Source organism: Trematomus bernacchii, unplaced genomic scaffold, assembly GCF_902827165.1.
Source record: "Trematomus bernacchii unplaced genomic scaffold, fTreBer1.1, whole genome shotgun sequence".
In the NCBI taxonomy this organism is placed as follows: domain Eukaryota; kingdom Metazoa; phylum Chordata; class Actinopteri; order Perciformes; family Nototheniidae; genus Trematomus; species Trematomus bernacchii.
This window is the reverse complement of record NW_022987739.1, coordinates 17,712,401-17,728,428: the sequence shown is the minus strand read 5'-3', so window position 1 is coordinate 17,728,428 and position 16,028 is coordinate 17,712,401. Positions and strand designations below refer to the sequence as shown.

The 16,028-nt window shown below is 38.6% G+C and overlaps 2 protein-coding genes across 4 annotated transcripts in view; one reads left to right on the top strand and one right to left on the bottom strand.

Moving 5' to 3' along the window:
- The first annotated feature begins 1,310 nt into the window (after nucleotides 1-1,310).
- On the top strand, nucleotides 1,311-11,326 carry kng1 (kininogen 1). Of its 2 annotated transcripts, none has more exons than XM_034147466.1 (9): nucleotides 1,311-1,398; nucleotides 1,605-1,700; nucleotides 1,985-2,128; nucleotides 7,392-7,508; nucleotides 7,985-8,060; nucleotides 9,072-9,241; nucleotides 9,334-9,444; nucleotides 9,825-9,920; nucleotides 10,344-11,326. In XM_034147466.1, the coding sequence occupies exons 2-9, from the start codon at nucleotides 1,635-1,637 to the stop codon at nucleotides 10,677-10,679; spliced, it is 1,116 nt and encodes a 371-aa protein (XP_034003357.1). In that variant the 5' UTR covers nucleotides 1,311-1,398; nucleotides 1,605-1,634; the 3' UTR covers nucleotides 10,680-11,326. The 2 variants fall into 2 exon arrangements, with proteins under 2 accessions (XP_034003357.1, XP_034003358.1); XM_034147467.1 differs by having other exon boundaries at nucleotides 1,317-1,398; nucleotides 1,608-1,700.
- pik3ca (phosphatidylinositol-4,5-bisphosphate 3-kinase, catalytic subunit alpha) overlaps nucleotides 11,197-16,028 on the bottom strand; it is a 27,681-nt gene continuing 22,849 nt past the window's right edge. For both annotated transcript variants that reach the window (XM_034147464.1, XM_034147465.1), the window contains one exon: nucleotides 11,197-15,976. In XM_034147464.1, coding sequence (XP_034003355.1) covers nucleotides 15,869-15,976 — 108 coding nt within the window. In that variant the 3' untranslated portion in view covers nucleotides 11,197-15,868. The remainder of the gene's footprint in view (nucleotides 15,977-16,028) is intronic.

Genomic DNA, 16,028 nt, shown 5'->3' with positions numbered 1-16,028 from the left:
CTTATTTATATTATGAACTTTTTCTTTGTTTCTAATACTTGAATGTAGGAATATAGTTGTAACATAGTCTTTTTACAGTGTGGTATTGTTTTACTACAATAAAAGATTTGAGTACTTACTGGCTTGGTTAAGCTACACAGCTGCTGCTATACTGTTGGTTTACAGTGAAATATTGAATCTAAACTAACTTTACTTGTTTTATTTGAATATTTTGTAAAGTAAAAATAACTAAATAATTTAGTGTGTCAATGTCAAGTTTTCCTTTATCCTTTTATTCAAATGTGACTCCTCTTAGTAAAATTGTAACGATAAAATGTCTAAATAACCTATGTTAGACATTTGTTAATAAGAGCACTTCAATATCCCACATTTTCTCAAAGAAATCCATCATTTTAACCAAGACAAGGCTCTGTTTCCTTTGGCATTTAGCTCCATGTTTTCATTTGTTCCCGTATTTGTTTCCTTTGTCTATGTTTTACCTTATTGATATACCAGGTGATTAAGTCATCCTTGGAAGTTATGAAAGGCATACAATTCTGTCTTTTGTCATTGTTTTGATTGAGGGACCCCTAGTGGCAGTAAATAACATTCGATGCCCTAAACTTAGAAACCTCTTGAGGAGGTCTCCGTTTGCGTCCCATCGGTTGGCATGTGAACTCAGTGAACTTGGTGTATTCCTGTACAGAGGCTGCACATAGACACAGCAAACACAATGTCTGGATGATACTGTCATGTATGGAGTGTAACATCTGTGCAGCTTTCACCTCATTTCACTGAGGAGCAGTGAGGGAATCAGAGTGGTAGAGGCCAAAGGTCGACAGGGACAAAGTACCAGTGAAAGCACACAGCAAGCAAACACAAAGACACACACAAGCACACACAAACACACACACACACACACAAACACACACACACACACACACACACACACACACAATGGCCCCTAAACACGTACAGTTAGTTATGTTTATCTTCAAACATACATGCTTCTTTGTGTGTTAAAATGTGTGTGTGTGTATTTAGGTATGAGAGCGTTTGCTCATTTGAATTCACTAATGAAGGAAGATGTTACCTCTTTAAATACTCTTTCTTGGATACTGACAGTCGTATTGATTTGACAAGTTGGAGGGCAAACAAGAGAGCAAACATTTACTCTCCTTTTACCGACTGAGCGTTTTGAGCATCAATGTGTGTGTGTGTGTGTGTGTGTGTGTGTGTGTGTGTGTGTGTGTGTGTGTGTGTGTGTGTGTGTGTGCCCTCCTGTCCCCTGTGTATGTGTCTATCAGTGTGTCATCATTTTTCCCAGGATTCCCACCCACAGTTTCAGGAGAACTTCACTCATTCATTTATCTCTTCAAGCACAGCGACATCGACAGCAGGCATTCACCTTCATATTCTGTAAGTAATGCTATATTAAATATTTGCATTAAATCATTTTGAAAGCTTAAAATTGTTTCTGATTCAGCCAGAAATAAGACATTTGCGACTCACGCTGCCAGGGTTAGAAGGTCATTTCGACATGAAATACACTTTCATTACATTGGTAAACTGTGGATTGATGTGTTCACTATCTGTTGTTATATTTACTGTTATTTCCTGTGAAGCAGAGCAGAAACATCCATCAGGATCAGACGATGAGGAGCGGAGCGGGGCTTTGTGTGCTCGGCCTGCTGTGCCTCCACAGCTCAGTCTATGGCCAGGTAAGCAGAAAGAAATCAGAAACCCTACTGTAGCTACAACTACAACTTTCTTGCATTATGACCTAGTGAGCAAAGTCAAATTGTTCATATAGTGAACTTGTTTAGTATTTAAAATGTTATCTGTAAAGTAACTGGTAACTGTCAGATAAATGTTGTGGAATAAAGAACATTATATTTCACTAATGAAGGAGGAGAAAATGCAAGTCCTCACCTGCTTGTCAGAAACATCAGGATTTTACTAGAAAAAGTAAAGATCTGATTATATTTTTTTCTTTTCACCGGAGGCATTGGAGGTGCAGCCTGGCGTTCTGATCTTCTGTGACGACCCGTCTGTGGACAGAGCCGTCAGCAGCGCCGTGAACAAGTTCAACGAGAGGCTGAGCACCGGACACAACCTGGCCCTGTTTCAGATACTGTCAGCCAGCAAGGTACAGGGATGGAAGAAATGATGTGTGTGACATGCTACTGTAGGTTTTTTGAGGAAAATGGTTACTCTTACAGTGTTGCATTGTTGTAGATACTGACATTGTCCTACTTGTAAGAGGGACTTTTTAGACATACTAAAAATGAAGGGTGATTAATATAGTCACTACAATTAAAAAACAAAAGGGTGAAATGTGCAAAACTAAACATTTTGAATCTGCTCGACACCATAATACTGCTAAAGAATATAATACAGACATTGGCAATAACTAGGACAATGCAATTATTTCATGAGCTTTATTGAGGTTTTAACTGTTTCACTTATTATAAAATATAATAATAATAGTATTAAAGGTGGGGTAGGTAAGTTTGAGAAACCGGCTCGAGATACACTTTTTGTTATATTCCATGGAATGCTCTTAACATCCCGATAGCAATGAATATCTTAAGTGCTTTGACAAAACATCCATAAAAAAATGTCATCTGTGGAAGCCGTAATAGAGTGGCGAAGTCCCTCCCCTTCCGGTTGAGCCCCATGGGACCTTATTTCGGAAAAGTTATGCATTGAAGTCAATGGAGAGAGAAAGATTATCTTTCGATCCCGTTTGAATTGTGCCACGAATTACACATATGATGTTTGTCAATTTAAAAGATAATTTTGCAAGTCAAAAAAAAAAAAATGTGTCGTAAAACTGTGAAGTAACACATTTGTTTGTGTGAAACGCTAAATGAACTACATCTCTGGTCAACCACACACGTCACCAAGATGGCCGTCACTACTGTCTTGTCAACAAACGATTGACTATCACCACCAGTGGCGTTTTTATATGTACAAAAGTGGTGGGGCACAAAAAACTTAGATGTCTATATATAAGCTTCTGCAGTGACGTGCAGTGAGGTTCATGGCTGGTGAGGCACTGGCACTGACTCTTCAGGTTTACAAATATTATATTTTGACCTAAACCAAAATATAATATTATTTTCAAAAGCTTTTTTTGTCTGATGCTTCGATTAATTTTAAACAGACAGTTCAACAAAAGGATACCCAAAAAATGTAATTTTATCATTTAAATATTGAATTGTTCTCTCTTAGTAAGATCCCATTTTCAATAAAATTGCGGTCTTACCTTGACTTGAAGATGAAGTCCATTTGCCTATCCTTCTGGACAAACATTTCTATTACTTTTTTGTAAAAGTCCTCCTTATCTTCTTGTAGTTTCAAAAGTCTATCATAAATCTAATCCATAGATTTATGATAAAAAAATTATATAAGTAGGGTAGACATGTGGATGTTATCCGGCTAATCAAAACGTGCATTTATCTAACAGGTACGTTTCCCACAGATCTTATTTCGAGCTATTTTCTAAAATCCTCTGGAGAAATCTCATTGCTTTTTTGTCGAGGGAAGCCATGCGCAGCTTACTTCCTGGTTTTAGGACGCGTCACTGCAGCTCTCTCGTCTCCTCTTCACACAGCACACTTTTCGCGGCACACGTACTTACAGCCAATCAGCTCTGAATGATTTGAGACGACGTATAGTGGGGATGGTAGCTCCGTGCCCCTCTGGTCATTATTTTTTTGCCACACACATTTCATTACAAAATACTCTGAGCATGCGCAGTGAAGTTTTTACAGTCAACGTTCACTTCACAGCGAGAGGAAGGGGCATAATCAGGTTTTGTCCCACATGGCTCTAAACAGCTCAATAGGCACACACTGTGACTGTAGACACTAATTAGAAGAACACAGACTAAAACAGCAATGTACAGACGAATCAGATGATTAAACATGATCTTAAAATATATTTTATATATTTTTTTTTTTTTTTTTTTGCATTTTTGTAATCATTATTTGTAATACTTTCTGCTGACACTAGGTGGGGCTGTGCCCCACCTGCCCCTAATGACCAGTCGCCACTGATCACCACAATGAAACACGTCCTGAAGAATGTCATGCAAAGCTGCCTGCCTGCCTTCCTTTGATTCTCTCTGAACTGCCTGGTCGTTTTAATGTTTAATGTCAACCATTTGTGCAGATAGCATGAAGTAGAAAAGATCGCCGATGCTAACGTTAGCGTTAGCATTTCTCCCCCGGAATTAAATGGTGTATTATAGAATGATCACACCGGTGACAGTACTATTCAAAGGGTTCACGAAATATGACTACTACTCTTACTGTTTAACATGTTGGGTTACTTAATGTTACTTCATGTTAAGGCTAATAAAAATGACAAGGCTGTAATGCTAACTAACGTGCTAGCTACTAGCTAGGTAGCTAACTTGATCAAGCCACTCCTGGTCGTTTCATCAGACGGGAAGCAAAAGAACGAGCAAGACCCATTGCTGGTATAATAACAACCTGGTACTAAGCACACAGGCATCTTGTTAAAGTTATCTTATCTTAGCCAGCGCCATATAGATAGATTATATCTATATTGCGCTGATCTTAGGTATCTGAATGGTGGAGGTAAACAATTGTGACATCACTTACGCGACTCTGGGATTTGTAGTCTTTCTAGTTACGTATTTTTCATAGTCTTATATTTCAACAGTTTTACGACAAACTGTGACTTTTTTGACATGGAAATGATTTTTTAAGATTGACAAACATCATATGTGTAATTCATGGCACAATTCAAACGGGATCGAAAGATAAGTTTTCTCTCCCCATTGACTTCAATGCATAATTTTTCCGAAATAAGGTCCCATACCCCGGAAGTAAGTGGGAGGGACTTCGCCACTCTATACTGTAAAAAGCACGACCAATCATTTTAGCCGGCCCGGCTAGAATAACTGGATGGCCTACCTGCCTGTCAGCCTTCCATCTGTGCACAAACTTATCTCGTGCCCTCATTGGTCATGTGCGCGTTCGTGTGTGTTGGAGGAGGGGCTCTGTAAGGAAGTGGCAGATTTTCTCCGGCTGTGTATTTTCAAATTCTAGCGCACTCGAGCTGGTTTCTCCAAAATTACCTACCCCACCTTTAACAATAATAATAATTCATACATGTGGTGATTGTGGCCTCCTGAATTTTTTTTTAAAGTATCATATTAGAGATGAAACTGGACGGTGGTGAAACAACAGGAACTAAAGCTGTGGGATGATAAGAAATGTAAAGAAAACATGTTTACACACTATGACCTCTGGTACACTGAACATGTGCGTGTGCGTGTGTGTGTGTGTGTGTGTGTGTGTGTGTGTGTGTGTGTGTGTGTGTGTGTGTGTGTGTGTGTGTGTGTGTGTGTGTGTGTGTGTGTGTGTGTGTGTGTGTGTTTGTGTGTGCTTGTGTGTGTCTTTGTGTTTGCTTGCTGTGTGCTTTCACTGGTACTTTGTCCCTGTCGACCTTTGGCCTCTACCACTCTGATTCCCTCACTGCTCCTCAGTGAAATGAGGTGAAAGCTGCACAGATGTTACACTCCATACATGACAGTATCATCCAGACATTGTGTTTGCTGTGTCTATGTGCAGCCTCTGTACAGGAATACACCAAGTTCACTGAGTTCACATGCCAACCGATGGGACGCAAACGGAGACCTCCTCAAGAGGTTTCTAAGTTTAGGGCATCGAATGTTATTTACTGCCACTAGGGGTCCCTCAATCAAAACAATGACAAAAGACAGAATTGTATGCCTTTCATAACTTCCAAGGATGACTTAATCACCTGGTATATCAATAAGATAAAACATAGACAAAGGAAACAAATACGGGAACAAATGAAAACATGGAGCTAAATGCCAAAGGAAACAGAGCCTTGTCTTTATTATGGATTTCTTTGAGAAAATGTGGGATATTGAAGTGCTCTTATTAACAAATGTCTAACATAGGTTATTTAGACATTTTATCGTTACAATTTTACTAAGAGGAGTCACATTTGAATAAAAGGATAAAGGAAAACTTGACATTGACACACTAAATTATTTAGTTATTTTTACTTTACAAAATATTCAAATAAAACAAGTAAAATTAGTTTAGATTCAATATTTCACTGTAAACCAACAGTATAGCAGCAGCTGTGTAGCTTAACCAAGCCAGTAAGTACTCAAATCTTTTATTGTAGTAAAACAATACCACACTGTAAAAAGACTATGTTACAACTATATTCCTACATTCAAGTATTAGAAACAAAGAAAAAGTTCATAATATAAATAAGTTAAATAAATTATATTAGATAACACACTTAAATGATATATTAAGATATAACATCAGTCACACATGAAAGGCAGTTTTGTAACTTTAGAAATATAAATATTGTTGTTAATGCTCAAAGTCCCCAACTTCTAAGACACTAACAAAAGCAACATGTTGCCAAGGTGACATATTTCTTGTAAGAGGGACTTTTTAGACATACTAAAAATGAAGGGTGATTAATATAGTCACTACAATTAAAAAACAAAAGGGTGAAATGTGCAAAACTAAACATTTTGAATCTGCTCGACACCATAATACTGCTAAAGAATATAATACAGACATTGGCAATAACTAGGACAATGCAATTATTTCATGAGCTTTATTGAGGTTTTAACTGTTTCACTTATTATAAAATATAATAATAATAGTATTAAAGGTGGGGTAGGTAAGTTTGAGAAACCGGCTCGAGATACACTTTTTGTTATATTCCATGGAATGCTCTTAACATCCCGATAGCAATGAATATCTTAAGTGCTTTGACAAAAAATCCATAAAAAAATGTCATCTGTGGAAGCCGTAATACTGTAAAAAGCACGACCAATCATTTTAGCCGGCCCGGCTAGAATAACTGGATGGCCTACCTGCCTGTCAGCCTTCCATCTGTGCACACACTTATCTCGTGCCCTCATTGCTCATTGGTCACGTTCGTGTGTGTTGGAGGAGGGGCTCTGTAAGGAAGTGGCAGATTTTCTCCGGCTGTGTATTTTCAAATTCTAGCGCACTCGAGCTGGTTTCTCCAAAATTACCTACCCCACCTTTAACAATAATAATAATTCATACATGTGGTGATTGTGGCCTCCTGAATTTTTTTTTAAAGTATCATATTAGAGATGAAACTGGACGGTGGTGAAACAACAGGAACTAAAGCTGTGGGATGATAAGAAATGTAAAGAAAACATGTTTACACACTATGACCTCTGGTACACTGAACATGTGCGTGTGCGTGTGTGTGTGCGTGTGTGTGTGTGTGTGTGTGTGTGTGTGTGTGTGTGTGTGTGTGTGTGTGTGTGTGTGTGTGTGTGTGTGTGTGTGTGTGTGTGTGTGTGTGTGTGTGTGTGTGTGTGTGTGTGTGTGTGTCTCCAGTCAGAGAATGGCTCGGACTCAGTGTACTCACTGCAGTTCACCACCAGGAGGAGCGACTGTCTAGCTGGCAGCAACAAACCCTGGACTGTCTGCGACTATCTGCCCAACGGAAGAGAGGTAATAATGAGAGAGCAAAACAGCTGCAGACATCCATGGTTTTGTTAGCAGTGACACACAGTAAAAATCTACAAACAGTGCCCAATGTCTTTCCAGCGTATTTAGTTTACACAGGAAATACATTCAGAGTTAAAGGTCACCTATTATGCAAAATCCACTTTTTCATGTCTTTTATACATAAACCCCTCGGTGTCCCCTCCGTGTAAAGATATTCTGAAAGTTTCAGGAAAAAGGATTCTCTCTCTTTTTGTCCTGATCCATTTATATAAAAACCTGTCTGAAAATTAGCTGATCAGATTGTGGCCACTTTATGATGTCATAACGATGTTTTGGCTTGTGTAACCATTAGCCAATAACCAACCAAGGTAACCCCCCCACCTTATCACCTGAATCTCCTCCTAGAGCACCATTGTGTTCTTTTTAACCAAATCTTTGATTAAAACAAATTAAATCATCCAAGCTGTTTTTCTTTTCAGAAACCAATTTCATGCAATGCCACTGTCTACATGACAGAGACAGAGGCAGACACTCGACAGGTGGATTGCCTGCTCGGTGAGTGAAAATAACAAAGTGTCATATTATTGTTTTATCAGTTATGACACAAGAATATCCAGCTTTTTTCACAAAGAAATAAGAAAAGATGGAGAGGGTTAGTTCTATCTAATCCACCATCACCAACCAAACCTAGAACTATACTTTAAAAAAATATCTAAAGTAATTAAAGTCTGGAGATAAAAGATAAAGCCTTTTCGTCTCGTGTTTCCTGCAGTGTGAAAAAAATATTGAACATTTGAGATTCAAGATTCAAGAACTGAAGCGACCCTTCAAAGCTAGTAAAACAGAGACATAAACAGGATAGTAATAAATAAATAAATACATCCAAAATAACTTTTTTTGGCAGAAACCTGAACTAAATTTTATAGAGAAATGTCTTTCAAAATGATCGAAAGTATATTTTTTAACTTAGACATATGATATTACATGCAGGCCCAGTTGATCAATACTTTAATTTGTTTTCATGTGACGCTTCATATTTACATACATTTACTCAAGTACTTTACTTAGGAACACATTTCAGGTACCTACATATTCTTAACGTATATCGTGTATGGAAAGAGGAACATCTGGTGTGCTGATAACGTTCCCTATGACTCTGTTTATTAGTGGAGTGTATTTCTCATTAAGAAAACAGTGATTCATTGAGGAAAGTGTAACCTCGTGGGCGCACGGCATACACAGAGAAGCTGATTGTGAAATATAATGTTCAGATACAGAGAGAGAGAGCAATATTAACTTGTGATAGTCTAGACTTTAATCTTTGCCCAACCAGCCCACTGAAAGCATCCAGTAAATAGTTGTTTTTCTATCCAGCCAACAAAATGTTTTGCAACTTTTAAAGGCACAGCTTGGAAAAATAAAACTTGTATTGTTTTGTAGATTGCTTCAGTTGGATCTGGTCTTACAGAAATTAGGTTTTGTGGTTAGAATTAACAGCATGATTAGCCCAGTCAATCTGCTGTCTTCTCATTCTTTATTTCTCTCCACCATCTTTCTCCTCTCCAGATGATTACGTCGTCCCAGTGAAATCAGTCTGTTTGGGATGCCCGACAAAGATCGATGAGAACTCAGAGGATCTCAGGGTTCCTCTCTCTGTCTCCATCTCCAAGTATAACTCCATATCGGACTCTACTCACCTGTTCACCCTGCACTCTGTGGGCTCCTCCACCAGACAGGTAGAAACGGGTTGATATGAGGAGAGAGGTGAAGATGAAGAGGAGAAGAAGGTTTTTCTTTACTGTCTGCATCTGTATCTGTTTCCCTGTAGGTCGTCGCAGGATTCAGGTTCAAGCTGCGTTTTGATATGAGGAGGACCACCTGTCCCAAGAGTGAACACAAAGACCTCAACGAGCTGTGTGTCCCTGATAATGAGAATGTGGTAAGCACTGACATAGTCTTTGTTTCTTTGTTGTTGTTATATGTGGTTGTATTTTGTGTCTTTTTAGTTGTTTTGTGTCTTTCTGTCGCTGTTACGAGTCTCCTTGTTGCTGTATTCTGTTTGTTTTGGTTCTGAAAGTGGTCGATCTGTGTCTCGTTGTGGTCATTCTGTGTGTCTTTGGGTCATTGTGTGTCCTTTTGTTGTTGATGTGTTTCTTGATGGTGGCTTTATTTGGCTTTGTGTGATGTTGCGTTCTTTATTATTTTCTTTTTCGTCTTAGTGGTTGTTTTGTGTCTCTACCCCATGACCCCTATGTTACCCATCCAATGCTCCACGTTTATTAGACTGATGTGTCTCTCTCTCTCTCTGTTTGTGTGTAGGAGTTTGCCAACTGTAACTCTACAGTGGACGTAGCACCATGGAGGTTTGAGGTCCCACAGGCCAATATACAGTGTGAACAAGGGATGCTGCGCATGGTGAGACCCACTTCCACAAGATGCTCAAACATTTAGCCTGTTTTAGAAATTGAATAAAGAGCACATCGACTTAATTGAATCTATGATAAACAGCTCTATTTTTAATTGAAAGTAAAAGTACTATATAAAATAAGTTTTACCTGTCAGCTCTCACTATCTGCTCAAATACTAGATAGTGATATATCTTGAAAATGAAATTTAGACATTCGAGTTTGTATGCTGTAAATAAAAGACAACATGCAATATGCCAAATAAGATCTATCACAGTTACATACTATAAACCTTCAAGATAAAAAGGATAGACTTTGTAAAATAGGATGCCCATACTTTTTCATCTTTCCCATTTTAATTCAATCACAATACTTTCATTCTAAAATGTAAAACCGTCCAGTTGCTAAGTGTCTTACTGTATTCCTTCTCCAGATATTTACCAGGCGTCGTCCCCCGGGCTGGTCTCCTCTCAGGAACATCCTGTTCGAAGTCCCCTTCACCACCTCGCCTCCAACCACAACCAGCCCACCCCCCACCGCCAAGGCTTCGGCCAAAGAAGAGTCTTCTGAGGAAGACACCACTGCATCCAAATCCCCCTCCTCCCCGGACATGGGTGCAGAAGCTGGGAACGACAGCCCCTTCCACTGCCCGTCCAACCCCTGGAAACCTTTCAACCCCATCCCCCCCACAGCACCTGGCCTGGCAGAGGAGGCCAGCCCCCAGCCCCCAGCAGAGGGGGGCTTCAGCGATACAGACCTGCTGGGATGAATTCATCCTCAAGGGAAACACATTTGTATTCAAAATGATCTCACTTTTTACTCCCTCCAAACACAGATTTTTGTTTATTTAGACTAGTGCTTTATTTTCTGGGTTGTAGCACATTTTTCTTTAAAGAAACACCTTTGATTAATTTCAAATTTAAGATGCAAAAGGTTGATAAAATAACCAGCTCAGGTGAAAGCAACTTGTTTTTGGGACCTGTTGCTTCTTTGAAAGCACTGGAGAAAATTACTGAAGTGATGAAAGAGCTCTAAACTGTTAAGATAATCAGGTTCAGTTTCCTTTGAGTAAATCAAAGTGCCCAATTTGTCGGTTTTATTAGAGATGTGAGAAAATAGCATGTGTCTTTTCTTCAAAGGGAAAGATATGCACGAAAATAAGACGTTGTTCTTTGTGCTGTGGTTAAATGTGAATATAAATGCAGCTAATCGATTATGTGTTTCTTTCTGTAAAATGGTCCTGCACTCACTGACTTACACGGTATCCCTTTGACTTCCTATTATCATTTTATCAGCCTAAATGATCTTACTGGTCTTTTAACATTGTCAACATCCGGATGAAGTCCTTTGGATACCCGGAAATCTTCTTTTCAAGCCCTGGAAATGAATAAAATAAATAAAGTCATTACATTTGAACATATTGACGATATAATTCATTGCTTTATTCAATCCAGTAAGGCTTTGTGAAGGCTTGCTGTAGAGTGAAACTGCAGGAGGGGAAAGTACGAGCAAACAGAAGCGGGGTGAATGTTTAACACATTTATTTGTACATCTTCACAAACACTCAGATGACCAGTCAGTCGGTCAGGGTACAAATCTTTACCCTGCGAGCCTAAATGAAATACATTTCTTTTAATAAATGCAGGTTATTGTGACGATGAAAATGTTCCTATAAACGTAAGGCATTCATTTCTAAACATTTGTATGGCTGCTTAGCAGGCTGAATATGAAAACTAAAACAATGAAAAAGAATATTCCTCTTTACCCAAGCTCATGCAGGTACAGGCTGTGGGAAACATGGCTCGATGTACATTCATTCATAGTATAGGTTAAGGTTCTGACAGCACGGCATGTTGAGGAAATATTCGACACACTAGTGTAGTTTAGAGCACTGCATACAGAACTGAACATTAAGCTACTGACCATTTAGTCGATATTTCCCTTTAACATTTAGGATACTTCAAAAGCTAAATGATCACTAATGATCAATAATCTTATTGATTAGTCATACTTGCTCTTGGAAGTACAATAGTTTAAAACCCTTGACATTCATTCTGTTCAAAGCCTATTCAAAGGCTTCCTAGCAATGCAATTTGTATTAAAAACAAAAGCAGTAACAGTGGCTTTTGAACTGCTTTACAGAAACAATAGAGTTCCTACAGGTGGTGGACAAACTAACACCTGTTGATTATGTTTACAGATCGTAACAGAAACACATTTGAATATCATAAAAAACAATAGGTTTTCACAGAGCAGTAAACACTGCATGGATATTGCATTAAATTGCATTCTTATTTCCTGTGTGTTTGTTATTATGTCCACTGGTTGTCTTAAAATCATAGCTAACATCTTGTGATTGTATTAGCAGGGGCAAACTGAAGATGAATGGAAACAGGACCTCCCTCCCCTCTCTGTTTAACCTCACGAAATCTCACAGTATTTCTCAGCACACAAGCGGGTTCAAAGAGATTCAATAACTCCACATTCTGAGAAAACAGCAGGTAAATGATAATGTATCATTATGTAGATTGTTGATTCATACAATTACACCTTTTTTTTTTTAATGTTGCTTTAAAGTCAAAAGGGATAAAGCATGGAAGCCACCACAGCCTTCACAGGTGGAAAAACAAGTGCAATACTATTGCAGATACCCTGTACAAATTCAGTGCATAAGTTGAGGACAAGCAGAACTTTAGACACATAATCATGCTGTCTGTGAGAGCTATCACTTGGACCTAATTTTCATGAGTTTGAGTCTCAGGATAATGAAAGAACAATAAATATATATTTGTAATACTTTGCACCTGGAATTTGGCTCTAGAACAACATTCATCACTTCAAGAAATACTTGTTTCTTCACTCATGTATAACTGTGGCATCAATAACCACATTATTAAACAAACAGCCCTGCTTTACCACATGAACACACACACACACACACACACACACACACACACACACACACACACACACACACACACACACACACACACACACACACACACACACACACACACACACAAGCTCTCACAATCAGTAATAAATAGACAATGCACAACAACCAGTCTCAACTTAAAAACAAAAACAAAATACAGCTGCGGTTCTGATATGCAATATCTCAAGTAAAACATTTACAACCGTATGAAAAGTTCCCTCTCACTTATGTTTCCTAACAAACAATTAAAAAGTGTTTAGTGTCATCTCACACATGTAAGCTACATACACACAGTGTGGGTTTTCATTGGGGCCTGCCAATGAAGCTCTGCATCCTGTACAGAGAGAAATGAGTTCACACAAACATATACATGGGAAGAGATAATAATGATAGTAACACTGCAGGTTGTCATATATGAGCTCAGGATAGAAAAAAAAGCAGTCTGACTGCAACTCTACATACATACGGCTAATGCTGCTTCAAAGTGTACAAACTGGTTATCCTGACATGCACACTAGGCTAACGTTCTTCTGGACAAAAAGGCTATTTTAAGGTGCATACACCAACCTCTTCTTTTTTATTTTAAGATAAACTGATATGCCTACTTAATTTCAGCATTATCTTCCACAGGCCTCAGTGAACCTGTGTTTGGCACATTGAGAGAAAGAAGAGAAGAGCTCTCTGCCGATCACCTCTTGTATGTTTAGTGGCACTGCATTTGACACTTTAGAGAGAAACCATAAATGACGCAAAAACCAGAAAAAGAGTGCACATATTTTACAGCTCAATACATTCTAGCCACTAATGTTGCAGTAATATGACAACACACAGGTGTGCCATACCAGAACAGACCACCATTTAGGCTTTTCCATACAATCAACAGTTGGGAAAAGTGCATACTTCCTTTTTCACTGGCAGATCTACTTTCAAACAGAAGATGATAATCTAGCCATGAGCACATCCAAATATCTTTCTAGGTACACAGTAGAGGTGTCAGGGGCTCATGATGCTGCTCTGAGCTACTTTTGTTAAATAATACATTCTCTCCTCAACAAAGCTCATCATTTGACACGTTCTCAACTGGCTAAGCTTACAGTCAATCAGGGTTTTCTGTTTATAAAAACACATTTTATAGCTAATACCAATCTCAAAAGACAAGGTGACTTTGCTCAATGGAACAAAGTCAAAATCCCTGTCTTTCAATTAAATGTGATTGTGACGATCACTATAGAACTTAAGAGTGGCTTAATCGAGCTACCAGATAAAAAAGTATGTTGATATCAGTTGATAAAACTATGTTAACATGTCCAAAGAATGGCGCTAACGTCTAATTCATACATTTCCCCTCATCCTCTGCCTATAGACACCACAGCTGAAGGAGGTGTGGGCAGAGACTATGCTTCCTCTACAGCTATATATCACTCTATCTGCTTACTATTGAGCGATCCAATGGAATTTGTAAAGGCTATTTTGTTTTGACTTAAACATGTTGAAAAACCTACACGCTCATATGTTTCCGTTGGGGAGGATATGTAAAAAGTTTGGAAAATAAAGAGCCAGGATTTAGAGAGCATTGCTCAAATACTGGCAGGTTTATTACATGCTCAGTGAAAGATGTTATTCAAATAAAAATGGATAAACATATAAACGAAATGTGTATGACGAACTATGTCCATCAGTTGACATTTAAAGAGATGAAACGATAAATATCGCATAGTTAGAAATAATAAAAAGATATTGGTTTTCATGTTACTAAAACCTAAAATCTAGCTTTTCATGTAAATAGTGCGGTCATGGTTTGTTTACTACAAATATGTAGGCTGTCGGGCTTAGCAATGTGAATCAGGTTCTGTGACGCCAAGGCATTTTATCATCAGGAAGACGTGACATTCCCCTGGGCTTCTGCTCGCCAACAAAATAGACAGCCAGAGGCTTTAAATAGATCACATTATTCAAAGCGTGAGACTGGCACTTTCCTTCATTACCAAATGTGCATCCCCAAACAAATTCATTATCACAAATTCCAAGCTGCAAACTAGCGTCACTAACAAACTGATGTTTAACTTAGAATTGCAGGAGGCGAAAAGGGCATTAGTAGTCGTCATTTGCAGAACTCATGGTAGTCAGATAAAGGAAGCACAAATACAAAAAAACTCCAAATATATATTGAAACAAACAAGTGTGTTTCTGGAGAGTTGAGTGTTGCATGTGTAAAAAAAGGATAAACTAGATACATAAATAAATAAAAAAAAGTCATAATAAACCTGTATAGTATTCTACTACTTTTTAAGTGCTGTTTTTTGATGGAGAGGCATCATCACCCTGAAGTTTATGAGTCTAAAGCAGCGCCACCAACAAATGTTCCCAAGGGTGGAGTGCTTTTTCTTTGAGGCCGAGGGAGACTTTAGAGCTGTGCAAAACAACCGACAGGCTCTTATGCAGTTCTTTTCACAGAGGGTTAAAGGTGGCGAAGCTGACACCAAATCAGCTCAGGAGGGAACAGTGGTAAGTCATACTTACGTCATACTTCTTTAATCTTGCGATGTGCAACATATTTGCGTAACAAATACTAGGTTTGATATGTTCTTTTGTGCACGCTATCTTCTCAGCAGAGATACAAGCATCTCTTTCTGGGATGGAGCCACAGTGCAGAGCTAACACAGTAGAACGGCAGCAAGTTGGATTTACTTTGTGGCTTCATACGATTGGACGATTTTCTTTAAGCTGTTTTGTCCAATTTGTGTTTTCCCAACAAGAGCAGCAGGGTGAGAGGTAACATTTTCTTTGTTTCCCAGTTTGTTCCTGTTTGTGGATGCATTGGCCAGGAAGGGAATATCTTCACAAGGACATGGAGACAACAATCTCTTGTAGAACCGATTGTTGAGAAGAAAGCATATGATTATGGCCAAAGAAAAACCGGAACCTTGTTTAGATGAACAGAAATGGTATGGGTGTAAACTTCCTTCATCACTGAGGTGTTACTTCATGGCGGGACTGGTGTTGTGTTGTTTGTGTGCAGGAGATCAGTTCAGTGCATGCTGTCTGATTGTGTGGAATATCCAGTCCATCTTGGTGGTCCACCCTCCATGGTGAGCATCGTTCATCTGTTTCATAAAGTAGTCCAACGCCTCCTGCACAAAGCAGAATCAAATAAAGAAGATGATGACATTTTAATGTGAGATA

What these genes read in the sequence shown, in the direction of transcription:
- kng1 (XM_034147466.1), top strand. Translation starts at nt 1,635, where the DNA reads ATGAGGAGCGGAGCGGGGCTTTGTGTGCTCGGCCTGCTGTGCCTCCAC. An exon ending in AGATACTGTCAGCCAGCAAG is followed by an intron (nt 2,129 to 7,391) that starts GTACAGGGATGG and finishes GTGTGTCTCCAG; the next exon opens with TCAGAGAATGGCTCGGACTC. An exon ending in ACAGGTGGATTGCCTGCTCG is followed by an intron (nt 8,061 to 9,071) that starts GTGAGTGAAAAT and finishes TCTCCTCTCCAG; the next exon opens with ATGATTACGTCGTCCCAGTG.